Below are 15,689 nucleotides of genomic sequence, written 5' to 3' on the forward strand. Positions count from 1 at the left end.
ATAGAGCAGCTTGGTGGGTACTTGGTGGCCAGCCAAGGTCAACCCACCACAGGAACTAATCTGAGAAGTGATAAGTCACATATAGCTGGCTTAACCACACCAGGTTCAAATCTGTTCACGTTCAGGTAAATGGGTGTTTCGCCACTAAATTGGAAACAAATAGGATCAGGACCCGAACATATAACTTTGTGATATCTTGCAAAGAACTGTTTCTCAAATAGAAATTAAAAAGCATTAGAACAGGTTAATAATAAACTTGTAACAGTAGAGCTGCGTTAGACTAAATATGGGGAATTAGTGGAAAAATTAAGTGTTCTGTTCTTTTCACTTGGCAGTTTAGTTTAAGAAATATAGTGGTTACTAGAAAATTAGAGTGAACTCTAAATAAATTTGACTTCATTTATTAGTATGCTATAACAAAGATGAAGTCACTTTTCAGGACAGCATTTAAACATGTTTAATCTTATTAACTACTGAGTCCAGTAGAATTTTGTGAAACAAAAGAGGGCTGATATATTAATTTACAAAGCTTGGTATTTGTACATAACTTACACATGCAAAAAAAAAATTAATGTGGAGCAGCTGATATGTGGTAACTATTCACACCATGGACTCTTCCTTCCCATTTTAAAAAACTATTTAGATACTTGGGTTACTAAGTGATGTGCAGAAACTTATAAAGCATCAAATGCTTTTTATTCTTTATTTTTAAAGAGTGCCTCTGAAATGATTAAAAACCCTTGCAGTATATTCTCTTTATCTCTAAGTTTTCTACTCTTATTCACATTAATAAAGCCACAGTTTGCAGTAATCTGTTTGCACTACTTAAAGAGTAAGGATGTAGGAATAAAATCCTTAATAAGGTTGCTATGATTAACCTTTCCTGAGGTCCTTATCACTTTCCTTAATTTATTTTTCCAAGCTGTTCTGTAACTTAATTTTTTTGAAGACGTGTGACTGTATATTTGCTGTACTACGGAAATAAGTAAAATTGATAACGGGAGATCATGAAGTGGTTTTATTATTATTGAAAATGGTCTGAAGCTCTCTTCTGTTCACTTACGTGGTCGAAAGATCTTCAGGAGGAGATTGAACAGCTGGGTGTGGGTTTGTATGAAGGAGCTGTGTCTGAATGGCACACGCAATCAATGGAGGTGACACTTCATTCTTTGGTGGTGAATGGGGATCTCTAAATCGTAAATTCTGCAAAATGATATCCAAAGCCATATGGGGAGTCTGTTAATCAGAAATCGTGAAGTTAGTGGAAGGAGTAGTGTTTATATCAATATTATTTCTTGTGTTGAAAAATGATAGTTTTCAAAGGTACTTTTATTATAAAAGATTGAAGGCCTTTAGGGCAACAGTGTTGTTATGCTGTTACTTTTTTAGACATCAAAAAAAGGGCTAGGCTATTTTTTTTAGTCATCAAAAGCTATTATCTGTAGTTTCTGTCTATGTGTCCAGGGCAGACCTGAGAACAAAAATAACAACTTCTGTTGTATTTCCCAGAGTTTGTTTTTCACAAGATAGTTTCATATGTTCCAATCCCACTTTAACTATAGCCTTTAAATCCATTTTATCTGATTTAGAGACTACAATTTATCAAAAATTGTAGCCAATGGGGAAACACAGGTAAAACACCTCAAAGGAATGCCACCTGGAGAGCAGCAGAAAGGAATTGCAGCCGCTCCAGCCAGTAAGTCAGCTTCAACGGGGACCCAACTTAAATACCTCTATGCAACAGCACGCATGGGGAACAAACAAGAGGAGTTGGAGATGTGCATGTGCCTCCAGGACTATGATCTTATTGGCATCATGGAGACGTGGTGGGATGGCTCCTATGACTGGAGTTGTGGGATGGAGAGATACAGGCTCTTTAGGAAGGACAGGCAGGGGAGATGAGGGGAGGGCGTTGCCCTCTATGTCAAGGACCAGCTGGAGTGCATGGAGCTCCACCTGAGGATGGATGAGGAGCTGACAGAGAGCTCATGGGTCTAGATTAAAGGGAGGGCAGGGGCAGGTGATGTTACAGTGTGGGTCTGCTACAGGCCACCCAACCAGGATGACCGAGTGGATGGGGCCCTCTATAGACAGATAGGAGCAGCCTTGCATTCGCAGGCCCTGGCCCTCATGAGGGACTTCAACTACCCCGATATCTGTTGGAGGGACAACACAGCAGGGCATAAGCGATCCAGGAAGTTCTTGGAATGTGTCAATGATAACTTCCTTCTCCAAATGATAGGGGAGCCAACGAGGAGAGGTGCCATGCTGGACCTTGTTCTCACCAATAAGGAGGGACTGGTGGGGAATGTGAAGCTCAAGGGTAGCCTCGGCTGCAGCGATCATGAAATGGTGGAGTACAAGATCCTTACGACAGCGAGAAGGACAAACAGTAAGCTTGCTACCCTGGGCCTCAGGACAGCAGACTTTGGCCTCTTGAGGGACCTGCTTGGCAGGGTACCATGGGAAAAAGCACTGGAGGGGAAGGAGCCCAAGAGAGCTGGTTAATAATCAAGAATCACCTCCTCCAAGCTCAGGAGCCGTGCATCCCAACAGTGAAGAAGTCGGACAAAAAAGCCAGGAGGCCTGCATGGATGAACAAGGAGCTCCTGGACAAGCTCAAAAGCAAAAAGGAGGCCTACAGAGGGTGGAAGCAAGGACAGGTAGACTGGGTGGAATGCAGAGAAACTGTCCGAGCGGCCAGGAACCAGATTAGGCAAGCTAAAGCCCAGATAGAATTAAATCTGGCTAGGGACATCAAGGGCAACAAGAAAAGCTTCTCTATATATGTCAGTGATAAAAGGAAGACAAGGGAAGATGTGGGCCCTCTCCGGAAGGAAATGGGAGACTTGATCACCCAGGATATGGAGATGGATGAAGTACTGAATGACTTTTTCACCTCGGTCTTCACCAGCAAGTGCTCTACCGACAACCGCCTAAGTTGCAGAAGGCAAAGGCAGGGCCTGGGAGAATGAAGAACTTCCCACTGTAGGTGAAGATCAAGTACGAGACCATCTGAGGAACCTGAAGGTATACAAGTCCATGGGACTTGATGAAATCCATCCATGGGTCCTGAGGGAGCTGGCAGATGAAGTTGCTAAGCCGCTTTCCATTATATTTGAAAAGTCGTGGCAGTCTGGTGAAGTTCCCACTGACTGGAAAAGGGGAAACAGAAACCCCATTTTCAGAAAGGGAAAAAAGGAAGACCCAGGGAACTACAGGCCAGTCAGTCTCACCTCTGTGCCTGGCAAGATCATGCAGCAGATCCTCCTGGAATCTCTGCTAAGGCACATGGAAAATAAGGAGGTGATTGGTGATAGCCAACATGGCTTCACCAAGGGCAAGTCATGCCTGACAAATTTGGTGGCCTTCTATGAAGACGTTACAGCATTGGTGGATAAGGTGAGAGCAACCGATGTCATCTACCTGGACTTATGCAAAGCGTATGACACTGTCCCGCATGACATCCTCGTCTCTAAATTAGAAAGGCATGGATTTGATGGGTGGACCACTGGGTGGATAAGGAACTGGCTAGATGGCCGCACTCAGAGTTGCAGTCAACGGCTTGATGTCCAAGTGGAAACCAGTGACGAGTGGCATTCCTCAGGGGTCAGTACTGGGACTGGTGCTGTTTAATATCTTTGTTGGTGACATGGACAGTGGGATTGAGTGCACCCTCAGCAAGTTTGCCGATGACACCAAGCTGTGTGGCACAGTCGACACACTGGAGGGAAGAGATGCCATCCAGAGGGACCAGCACAGGCTTGAGAGGTGGGCCCGTGCAAACCTCATGAAGTTCAACCAGGCCAAGTGCAAGGTCCTGCACCTGGGTCATGGCAATCCCAGGCACAAATACAGGTTGGGCAGAGAATGGCTTGAGAGCAGCCCTGAGGAGAAGGACTTGGGGATGCTGGTGGACGAGAAGCTCAACATGAGCAGGCAATGCGCACTTGCAGCCCAGAAAGCCGACAGCATCCTGGGCCGCATCAAAAGAAGCGTGGCCAGCAGGTCAAGGGAGGTGATTCTGCCCCTCTACTCTGCTCTGGTGAGACCCCACCTGGAGTACTGTGTCCAGCTTTGTAGTCCTTAGCATTACAATGATGTGGACCTGTTGGAGCGGGTCCAGCGGAGGGCCACGAAGATGATCAGAGGGCTGGAGCACCTCTCCTATGAGGACAGGCTGAGAGAGCTGGGGTTGTTCAGTCTGAAGAATGAAAGGCTCTGGAGAGACATTATAGCAGCCTTCCAGTATCTGAAGGGGGCCTACAAGAAATCTGGAGAGGGACTTTTTACAAGGGCACGTAGTAATAGGATGAAGGGCAGTGGCTTCAAACTGAAAGAGGGTAGATTTAGATTAGATATTAGGAAGAAATTTTTCACTATGAGGGTGGTGAGGCACTGGCACAGGTTGCCCAGGGAAGTTGTGGATGCCCCATCCCTGAAAGTGTTCAAGGCCAGGCTGGATGGGGCTTTGAGCAGCCTGGTCTAGTGGGAGGTGTCCCTGCCCATGGCAGGGGGATTGGAACTAGATGATCTTTAAGGTCCCTTCCAACCTGAACCATTCTGTGATTCTATGAAAAAGTTTTTCTATTTTTAATTTAAAAGAATTTAAGTTCAATTACATTTCCTTCCTAAGGTTATGCATGTGTGCCTTCTTACAGTTGCTGAAGAAGGACTTAGACTTACAGACCTGGTGTCATTTGAAATAAGCCAGTTGATAGCTCTTATGTGTTGTTGTTGACAGATGGTTGTGTGCCTGGTTGCTTGGTTTTTTTGGTTGAACTGAAATTATAATATAAAAAATTTATGAAGAATGTTGACTTGTTTGGATAACGTTTTAATAGCTGAAAATGTAAGTTAAAAATTTGGACTTGAACACTTCATTTGATTGTTGTGCAAAGGAATGACATATAAAGTAAATGTTTATTCCTGGAAATAAAAGTTTCCTTTGGAAAAAGTTAAAAAAAAAAAAAAAAAGTGAAGAAAAAAAGACAAACAAGCTATAAGTGCTCCCCACCCCTTGTGTGAGCTGAAATTGCATTGTGATTCTTTGTTAGAATAGGGACTGATTCCCTACCTAAGCATATTCTTAAGTATCTTGTTCTATAACAAATAAAAGTGACTATTTCAGTCACTTCTGCAAAACTAGAAGCTAGTATAACTAGTGAAAAGTAGAAATATTGAAATACTTGTTAAACGAAAACCTGAATTAGCCAGTGACTTAAGTGAATTTAGAATTTTTCCTCAAATGCTGAGGAAAATGAAGTATGAAGTATGATTTATAATCTCAATAACTTTTGTGCCAGTGATCAGCTTGTGAACCTTCTATTAAACAAAAAGCCATATAACATTTCAAGAGAGAATGGAGCTATGAAGAAACTTTGGGAGAGAGAGGAGATTTTTTTTTTTTTTAAGGTACATAAAGCTGTAGTATAGCTTATTTGCTAGAGCTGATGCAGTTTGATAAAACTAGTTGTGACTCAGCGCTTCTAATTCTTGCATTTATTAAGACTTCTCATACTGTAAAAGTATCAGTGTGTAGATACTGTTTCTGAAAGGCAACAAGGAACACCACTTATCTATAATTTCCATTGTGTTCTGATTGAGATAATATTATGACTTGTAACGCCTTTTTAATAGGGAGCAGTTATTAATCTAGACACTTTTGTTTGATGTTTTCTCTGTGTGTGTATATATAAATTCTATAAAAACATTGCAAAAAAATATAAAAGCTTTTTGAGGAGATGCTGATTTGGTATATACAAGGTTACGTAATCAAATCTAAATAAATATGTACTTTCAGCATATAATAAGCTACTAGCTAATTGTAAAGAGAAGCAGCAGCTCTTCTTGAGGAGAATGTTGGGAGTATTAGAACCATTAGTTTTGATTTGTCTGAAAAGTCTGGAAACCATTTTCCTTTTAGCTATTGAATTAGCTCATCTGAGCAGCTGGACAGAATGGATTTGAATTCAAGCTAGTCTGGCTGAATGGGCACTACAGGTGAATGCTGTCTACATAATAACATGATGCTCTGTTGTGCTGCTAATAATTTTGCAGAAGAACTGGAATATTAAGCTGCTGTTCTCAGCCATAGGAAAACAATGCTTTAAATGACATGGTGTGTTAATACACTGTGCTGTTATGAATGCAAATGCAAAATGAAGTGACCACATGTTTTGACTGGTAAAATTTAGCTGGTTTTCCCTGGTATCTTCTAATCTCATGTTCTTAGTGACCCAATAAAAGTTTCTGTCCTTCCCTTCCCCCAAGGTTAATTTTTTTGTTTGTTTGTTTCCATTTATTTTCATGAGCAAATATTGCATCTGAAGATGACTTTGCATTTCAGTAATCATGTAGTTAGCATAAAAATACCTATATGGTATAGTCCATAAGGCTAGCAAGGATGTCCTCTCAGAACTTAGCTATTCAATTTGCTTTCTCTCTCTCTTTTTTCTTTTTTTTTTTTTTAATAAAAAGCAGGGTTTTCTCTGTGTGTGTAGAATCTAATTATTATTTTAATTATAAACTTGTTCTTTGATAATATTGTCCTTGACCTGATTTCTTAAACTTTCAGAGTACCAGTATTTGTATCTGTAAAGTCTTCATCGCTCTGTAGGTGTCTGTGTACACACATGAAAGTATGCATATGGAATCGTTTAGCTTGTAAAAGACCTTTAAGATCATCAAGTCCAACCGTTAACCTAGCACTGACAAGTCCATGACTAAACCACGTCCCTAAGTGCCACATCTACGACCTCCAGGTGACTTGACTACTTCCCTGGGCAGCCTGTTCCAATGCTCGACAATCCTTTTGGTGAAGAAACTTTTCCTAATATCCAATCTAAACTTCCCCTGGTGCAACTTGAGGCCATTTCCTCTTGTCCTGTTACTTGGGAGAAGAGACCGACGCCCACCTCTCTACAACCTCCTTTTCTCTAGGTTAAACAAACACAGCTCCCTCAGCCGTTCCTCATAAGACTTGTTCTGTAGACCCGCTTTGTTGCCCTTCTCTGGACATGCTCCAGCAGCTCAATGTCTTTCTTATAGTGAGGGGCCCAGAAGTGAACACAATATTTGAGGTGGGGCCTTACCAGTGCCGAGTACAGGGAGACAATCACTTCCCTAGTCCGGCTGGCCACGCTATTTCTGATGGAAGTCAGGATGCTGTTGGCCTTCTTGGCCACCTGGGCACACTGCTGGCTCACGTTCAGCTGGCAGTTGACCAACACCCCCAGGTCCTTTTCTGCCAGGCAGCTTTCCAGCCACTTGGAAAATGCTTGTAGTGTTGCTACAAAGGTGTACATAGGTATATTGATATTAAAATATACAAGGAACATGATAAAAAATATGAATTTATTTAATGACTTATTATTACCTGTCTCGTTAGATTTGAAATGATTGAAATTAGACTTGGGGTCTCTCCTGAGATACAATAATGTAGAAGTTGTATGGTTCCTGTCCAGCTAGAGAGCTGGCTGGCCCTGGTTCCCTGTATGGGAACATGGCCAGCTCCCATGAGAAGTGCTGGTGAAGGGGAGCTGGCCAGGCTCCCCCCTCTCCTTGCTGGATGATAAAGTCTGTGGAGGAGCTAGTTTCCTTTGAGAGGGGCTGCTTGGTTCATGCACAGCTCCTTGCAATGGCTGTGAAGACACAGAAGTGCAAGAGGACAGCAAAAAGTAAATTGCTGGTGACTCTCTCCAAGGGAAATAGCTGTTAAAAAGCACTCTCGAGTTAAGGACGACCCACTGTAAGCAGTAGGAAATGCGTCACAATATTTGGAACTGTGCTTCCCTCTGTGTGGATTTATAATGCTGTTGTCCTTGGAACCAGCATAGATATCTCTGCGCGCACACACATGTGGGTGTTGTGAGAGACAGCTAAAACTGTAAGCGACCCTATAAATTTAGGACCAAGAGGGAATACAAACTCAACACTTGAGTCCCTCAGAATACGTGAGAGATGAAAATAAAAATTGAGTAGTGTTTTCATTGTCTTACTACTGTGTCAGAGCTCCTTATTGTGAACTTCTATCTAGTTTGGTCTATGCATACTCACTGGAGAAGAAAGGATGAAGGAATACTATTAGTTTTAAGGAACAGGTCTTTTGGGGGACATAGTCTCTCTTATAATTTCTTATTATGCTGTGAGAAACTTTCACTTTGAACAGTGGCTTTCATAAGGAAGACCTATGCTTTGTGCATAGCCAAGGAAGCAATAGCTGCAGTCTTGGAGCCTTAATGTGAGGGGAAAGACAAGTTCTAACCCCCCTGCCATGGGCAGGGACACCTCCCACTAGACCAGGTTACTCAAAGCCCCATCCAGCCTGGCCTTGAACACTTCCAGGGATGGGGCCTCCACAACTTCTCTGGGCAACCTGTTCCACTGCCTCACCACCCTCACAGTAAAGAATTTCTTCCTGATATTCAATCTAAATCTCCCCTCTTTCAGTTTAAAACCATTACTCCTTGACTTGTCACTACCGGAACTGGCAAAAAGTGTCTCCAGCTTTTTTTTGAGCAACCTGATTTAGTGGAAGATGTCCCTGCTCATTGCAGGGGGGGTTGGAAATAGGTGATCTTTGAATGTCTCTTGCAACCCAAACCATTCTATGATTTTATTTGTGTTTATTATAAATAAAAGTAATTTTTCTTTTTAGAAGGAATGCTCCATGATATCTAGGCTAAAGCCTAAAATTTGAGTGAATATCTCTTCTGAAACAGCGGCAAATCATTTTTGAGGGGAAAAAACATGAAAGCACTAAGAAGCACTTGCTGTTCTTAGTCTCGCATTTAAGACAGTGATATTTAATAATATCAGAAATGATGCTTGACATAAATATTGCGTTGTAACAGAAGTATAACTATTCCTATGACTTCTGTTTTCAGTAGAGATGTTTATGCTGGCTTTGGTATGATAAAACAATTCAATTTGAAAGCATTTATGCATTCTAAGAAACAAAATGCTCTGCAGTATCCTTTGATTTCCTGGATGGAGACCATTAATACAAGTGGGAGGTCAAAAGTTAATGTTAGACTGTCAAAATAGACCTTACAAATGTAAAATACGTTAAATATTACCAACACCCCCCTCCTTTGGAAAGTTTCCTTAATGTTTTTGCACTTCAGTTTTTAACACATTATTAAAAATTAACTAATTATATAACATACTGGGTTTTAATCTGCATTTCTGATGTATACAAATATATATCAACTATACTTTCCAGGTATTACAGTACTTATTTAAAATATCAATTAGAAAATCGAGCACCAAATATTTTATCTACAGTTCATGAAAGCAGAATGTACAAAGTATAAAGTCATATTTGTGTGGTAAATGTGGGTGTTTTTTGTTTCCTAGATATGTTTTGGTACATGATAATTACGTATAATAATAGAAAACATCAAGAGATCTAGACTCATCTTTTCCAGTTATGATGACTGAAATGTCATTCAGTGGAGAAGAATGGTAGTCAGTAGGGTCGGAGGGGGATGACAGGACAAATTAGGAGGAGCCGTTGGATTCCCTCGAGGGTAGAGAGGTCTTACAGAGAGATCTTGATAGATTAGATCATCAACTGTGTGAAATTTAATGAGAACAAATGCCAGATTTTGTACCTGGGATGGTGTAATCCTGGGTGTACATATAGATTGGGGGACAAGAGGCTGGAGTGCTGCCCTGCAGAAAGGGATCTGGGGGTTTTGGTTGATGCTAAACTCAGTATGAGTCAACAGTGTGCCCTGGCAGCCAAAAGCGCTAATCACGTCCTGGGGTGCATTAAGCACAGAATAGCTAACCTGTTGAAAGAAGTGATTGTCCCACCATACTCAGGATTGGTGCAGCCTCACCTTGAGTACTGTGTGCAGTTTTGAGCTCCACGATATAAGAAGGGCATCAAACTATTGGAATGTGTCCAAAGGAGGGCAACAAAGTTGGTGAAAGGCCTCGAGGGCATGACTTATGAAGAGCAGCTGAGGATACCTAGGATTGCTCACCTTAGAGAAGAGGAGATTGAGGGGTGACCTCATTGCTGCCTACAGCTTCCTCAAAGGGGGGCAGCGGAGGGGGAGGTGCTGATCTCTTCTCTATGGTGTCTGGTGACAGGATGTGACGGAATGGCTTAAAGCTGCATCAGGGGAAGTTCAGATTAGATATTAGGAAATAGATCACTGTAGCATTGCATGGGGTTGTTATGACCCAAGTGCAGGACATGTGATACTCCATGCAGTTAAGGAGGGCTAGAAATGTTCTCTTCACTGTTGCTGCTGTCTTAACCACAAGATTAGTCTGTGGGAATAAACAGGATGGTTTATTGAGCATTGACCTAAGAAGTGACAGACTTGAGGAAGTACGTAAGCAGAGAGAAATTACATTTTTATATATGTATGTGTAGTATTATACTTTTTTTGTGTATGTGCGGCTATATGAAAAAAGGTATTGGGTCCAATTCTATTCCCTTACAGACTTCTAGAAAAGCTGAAGATAGGAGTAAAAATAATTTTAATTTGGCAGCAGTGAATTATAATCTTTGCAAATTTTAGCATACCTTTAGATCTCCAAATATAGTTTATTATTAGCATTAAGCTGACAAAGCCTTAGTACAGTGCCACTCAATTCAAGAACCACAAAGCTAAATAAGATATAGACTCCTTAAGTTTTACTTTCTTCTTTGGATTTTAATTTTGTATGCCTATATATTGCAATTTTTATAGACTCACAAAGTGTAAATAATCTGAAATACTGTCTTCTCTAATGTAATGCAGATGGCTTTATCAGCATATTTTCTTTCCAATTGTGTGTGATTCTGATTGCTACCTAAACTCCCAGTAAAGAATTAAAAGAATTACAAGCTTCAATTTTTATTTTATTTTAAAACAGACTAGATAATACAAACGTGTTCTTACCATCTGAGTGGCTAAATTTGTATTTTATGATTTTTTTTTGAAGGAATATGGATTCCCTCTTAAAGAAGCATTATGTTGACCGAAAATGGAAGTTACTTTGTATTCCAATGATTTAGAGACATTTGGTGCAAATTATTTTCTTAGGCATTAGTTAAAGCAAAATTTTTCAATAAGAGTTAATCATGTCAAAAAGGCATACCATATACTATTCTGTGCTTTATGGGTTCATATTGAACAGACTATTGTACTAAATGTGCGACATATCTTGCTGGGAAAAGTGGAAAATATTACAGAATTATTAAAGCAATGTGTGATATGGTACTTTATTTCACTTCATATATAACAACATGACTCTATTGTGTAGGTTTCAGAAAAAGGGAAAACCTGAGATCTAAGGGTAGCCTGAATCATTTTTATTTATATTTTTTTTAGTATGCAGTAGTTCTGCATTGCCTAGGTCTATAATTTTATAAACTCTTGAGAAAAGTCATGTTCTCTCCCCTCTGGTAGATTACATCCTGGTGGCCAGTCAATGCCCTGCAGAGATGGTCTGTGTATTTGGTGCTTTGCTCTTGACCACAGCACAGTCTGGGGATCATAGTGAAGGCTGATTGTGGAAGCAGGCTCGGTCTAACTTTTCAACTTTGGAGAAGTTTAATTGCAATACCAGCCATTTGTGTTTCCACAGAGGAAGTAAAATAGGGTCTGTATATAACATTGTGCTTGATTTTCTGGAAGGGTGTGTGTAAGGAAGACTTGTATTGGAAGTTTGTTTTATAAACGTGGGAGATGAGGATAAAGGTTTCAAAACAAAGTCCACGGTGTCACAGTCTGTTTGTATCTCAAATTTTCAGGACAATGTACTCTGTGATTTAAACTTTATTTCATTAACTCATTAAGAAACATGACAAACGGGCTCAATCCCCTTTTGCCCAGACTAGTCTATCACATGAATTCACTTATTCACCATTCAAGTCATAAAGTTTCATAATTTATAACCCATAACTCTTAATATCGTGCACCTATGAGCAAAAGAAAAGAATTAGTTACCTAGCTGACAGTGAGAGTGCTCATCCTTCCTCCTCCATCATGATGTGGGCGTCCCCTGTGTCACACCGGGAAGCATGAAAGCCTCAGCAGTCCAGCTGCTGTTGGATCCACTTCAAAAGCTTTTTGGGTAAGCTAATGTTTTATACCTTCCAGCTTGGAGGTTTGGTCTATACCATTTCCATAAGTTAGCAGATTCTGAGAGACTGCCAGACAAAAGATAATGGCTGCAGGAGACAGCAATTTGCAAGTGATAATGGCTATAGTATAATAGTCCTTCAGCTCTTTCTGGCCACCTGTCCTGCCTACGTGGTGCTTTGTCTTTGACCTAATGGCACTGCTCCCAGCGTGCATCAGTCCTTAGCATGAGCTGTGTTAGTCAAAAATCTAAGCAGGAGTTGAGTGAACAGTCACACACAGTAGAGGCAAAAGCTTTTAGAGGCTTCCGGGTTAGATTTTGCAGTGTACTACCTCAGAAGTACTTAAGGGTTACCAGTACAGCATCGTTCTTTAACCTTATATTGCACTGCTTGTGAAATACTTTACTCTGAGACACCTAAAACATCATGTAAAGCATAAGGCTTTCTTTGTCCTGGGAGCCAAATATTAGATACTCTATGCTTGAGGCATGAAAGCTTTATAAAAAATTATCAAAATAAAATCATGGATGAAAGGTTAAAAGCACTGCATGCAGGTAAATGCGTTGCATTTCTTAGGGGGCTAAGTAGCTAGGTGATCATACAGCATTCATATGGCTGTGCAGCTGTTTGTTCTAAATTTCAGTTCTTCCTTATAAATTATTCATATGATATGTTTGCTTAGATAAGCTCTCCTAATCACAGAGAGACTGAATTGGACCAAAAGAAAAAATGCTGTGTGATATATTCTGTGTGAAATTCCCAACAAACAGATCTTAATTTAAAATTGTTAAACATTCCAAATGTTAATTTATAAGTTACTATTTGTGCTTTGTGTAAAGTGCAAAGAAATTTAAAGGAAGTAATGACTCTCTGTTCACAAATATGACCCAAATTTTAATTAAAGCTGATTTTATTTCTGAGGTTGAAGTTTGCAGAACTGTAATTGTTATGTTATTTGCCTTTCTAACAAATTTATGTATTGGTTGTATATTGCTGCTTATCATAATGTCCTGAAGGTCGGCCAAGCAAGATAATTTATTTTTTTTACTCTATGAATTTTTGTGATAGAACATCTCATAATAATTCCCTAAAGTTAGTTGTTGTTGAGAACTATATCTTCAGGAATGGAAATTTATGCTTATAATTTTAAATACACAGTGGTATATTCTAGATATTTTGGAGTGTATATTTTGGTTTAGATATTAGTTTAGTTATTAAATCATTGCTGTCCTTTTTTTCTACTTCTATTTTGTCTTCAAAATAAAAGTTTTAATTCAGTGTTGCTTCAATTGTTACTGTGTTACTGCCTTTTTGATATTGAACTGGTCCTTGTAGCAAGCACCTTGCAAGCACCATAACCACTTGACAGTGTTCTGCCCTGCACTGAACAAGCTATCTACTTTGTGCAGAAAAGTCATGTTTGTGTCCAGTGGCTGAAGTATATTCTTATTTGTCTTGTAGGCACAGGAGAGAGTGGCAAAAGCACGTTCATCAAACAGATGAGAATCATTCATGGATCAGGTTACTCTGATGAAGACAAAAGGGGCTTTACAAAATTGGTGTACCAGAATATATTTACAGCAATGCAGGCCATGATCAGAGCCATGGATACCCTCAAAATCCCATACAAGTATGAACATAATAAGGTGAGATTTTTGTTTATTTCCATAACTGAAACTTTTCCTCTTTTATCTTTAGGAAATGTACTGAAGATCTCTAAAAATTATACATCACATATAAGTTATATTTTACCTAAAATTTAGAAGAAAAGGGCTTCTTCCAGTCCTGCCTCTAGTTCTCTGCCCTTTGCACTGCTCTGATAACACAGTTCCTAACAAGATGTCTGGGGGGTTTGTCATAGCGAGAGGGTAAAGGGCAGGCTGGTGTTTGCCTGTGACTTTAGTTATCTTTTTTCCTTTCCTCCCAGCCCATGTATTGGCCAGAGCACAGTTAAGCCATTTTTCTGGTTTGTACCAGTACTACTTAAGGTTTTCCATTAATATGTGGGGAAAAAATAAAATTATTAGAAAAATAGGTGCTTCTGTGTGAGTATATTATAAATAAAACTTTTGATACAAGGCCTTAGAATAAGCAAATTCTTTTGAAAGTGATATCATTGAAATTTAGAAAGAGAAAATACATTTAAAGCATTTTGTAAGGTCTATCTTTGATTAGCCTAACTTCTTTCCATTTTTTCCATTCAGAAATTGAAATCAAATGTATAACTGGTATAACTAGTATTAAAAAGGAAATTTGTGTGTGTATTTCAGCTCCATGTTTTTGCTGTACATAAAGCACTGAATTTCCTAACAAGCTTACTTGAAAAGTTAGTTGATTGTGAAGCGCACATTTTTATTTAGAATTGGTATTGACTGTCACTTTGCTGTAGTATATGAAAGTCTTAATCTTAAATCAGTAAATTATTTCCTTGTATTATACTACAAAGTATATATTCTACAGTTATTATTCAAATTGAGTGTTGAATTTATATAAAATTGTTCATATAGTTGATATGGCATAGCTGTATACACATGACCAGAGCTTTCTAATTCATTTTCTCTATATAAAAATAACTTGACTGAAAATGAGCAAGTCTTTATCTTTTAGCTCAGCTACTTTGCAAGCATTCCCATCAGTTCTAATAGGGCTGGCTAGGTGTGGAGTAAAGTAAAACTTGCCAAAGTTGTCAGGTTCTAGATGCAATTCCTTTAAAAACTCAGGGGAATTAAAAAATGCAAACTTGTTTGGTTCCCCCCCCCCCTTTTTTTTTTCTCCATTGAAAGCAAATTCGTTAGCCTTGCAAACTAAAACACACAGGAAGGGCACTTACTATTAATTTGAATCTCATATCAGGAAATTCAGTCCCTGGAGAGAATATGTCAAAGTTTGAGTAACAGCATATTTTTAGCTCAGTATTTGTTTTGCACAATAGCTTAGAAAACTACAGCTCAAGCTGATGTTTATGCAGCTGAGCCTAAAGAAAAGAGAGTGAGGTGACCCTTTTATCAAATTCAAAAAGTTCAGTTAAGTAGGCAGTTGGGATCTTTGTACAGTGTAAAAAATGACATCTAGGCTGGATTATTTTAATATCATCAATGTAGGAAGAGGCATATTTTAAGTTAAGGAAGTTAGTTCTTCCAGCATTGTGTTGGCTTCTGTCGTGGTTTGGCCTCAGACAGCAACAAAGAACCACATGCCGCTCTCTCGAGCTTCCCAAATACGGAGAAGAATCAGAAGAAAAAGGCAAAACTCGTGAGTTGAGACAAAGGCAATTTAACAGAACAACAAAGGTAACAAGAAAACAACAACAATAACACGGACAGAGGAATATACAAACACGATTATGGAATCCCCGCCGGACCCAGGACAGCTTCATAGTCACCAATATAATTAAAGAGGCAGAGTCTGAAATGCATTGTCCTATATTATAATAATCTAGGCTCTTTGAAAGATTTATTATGAGAACAGTGAAAGTCAGTTGAGAAATGTAAATATTAGTGTTTACATTGTAATGTCTCAGAACTGATGTTAGGGCATTGTATCATACTTCTTTCATCACACTTCTTTCTTGTCAACTCAAGAATATGAGCTCTACTGA

General features: G+C 39.5%; 1 protein-coding gene across 1 annotated transcript in view; it reads left to right on the plus strand.

Moving 5' to 3' along the window:
- The window catches only part of LOC128901959 (guanine nucleotide-binding protein G(q) subunit alpha), a 131,613-nt gene that overhangs the window by 16,776 nt on the left and 99,148 nt on the right, over positions 1-15,689 (plus strand). The window contains exon 2 of the mRNA XM_054184164.1: positions 13,553-13,737. Coding sequence (XP_054040139.1) covers positions 13,553-13,737 — 185 coding nt within the window. The remainder of the gene's footprint in view (positions 1-13,552; positions 13,738-15,689) is intronic.

Source organism: Rissa tridactyla, chromosome W (genome assembly GCF_028500815.1).
Source record: "Rissa tridactyla isolate bRisTri1 chromosome W, bRisTri1.patW.cur.20221130, whole genome shotgun sequence".
NCBI lineage: Eukaryota > Metazoa > Chordata > Aves > Charadriiformes > Laridae > Rissa > Rissa tridactyla.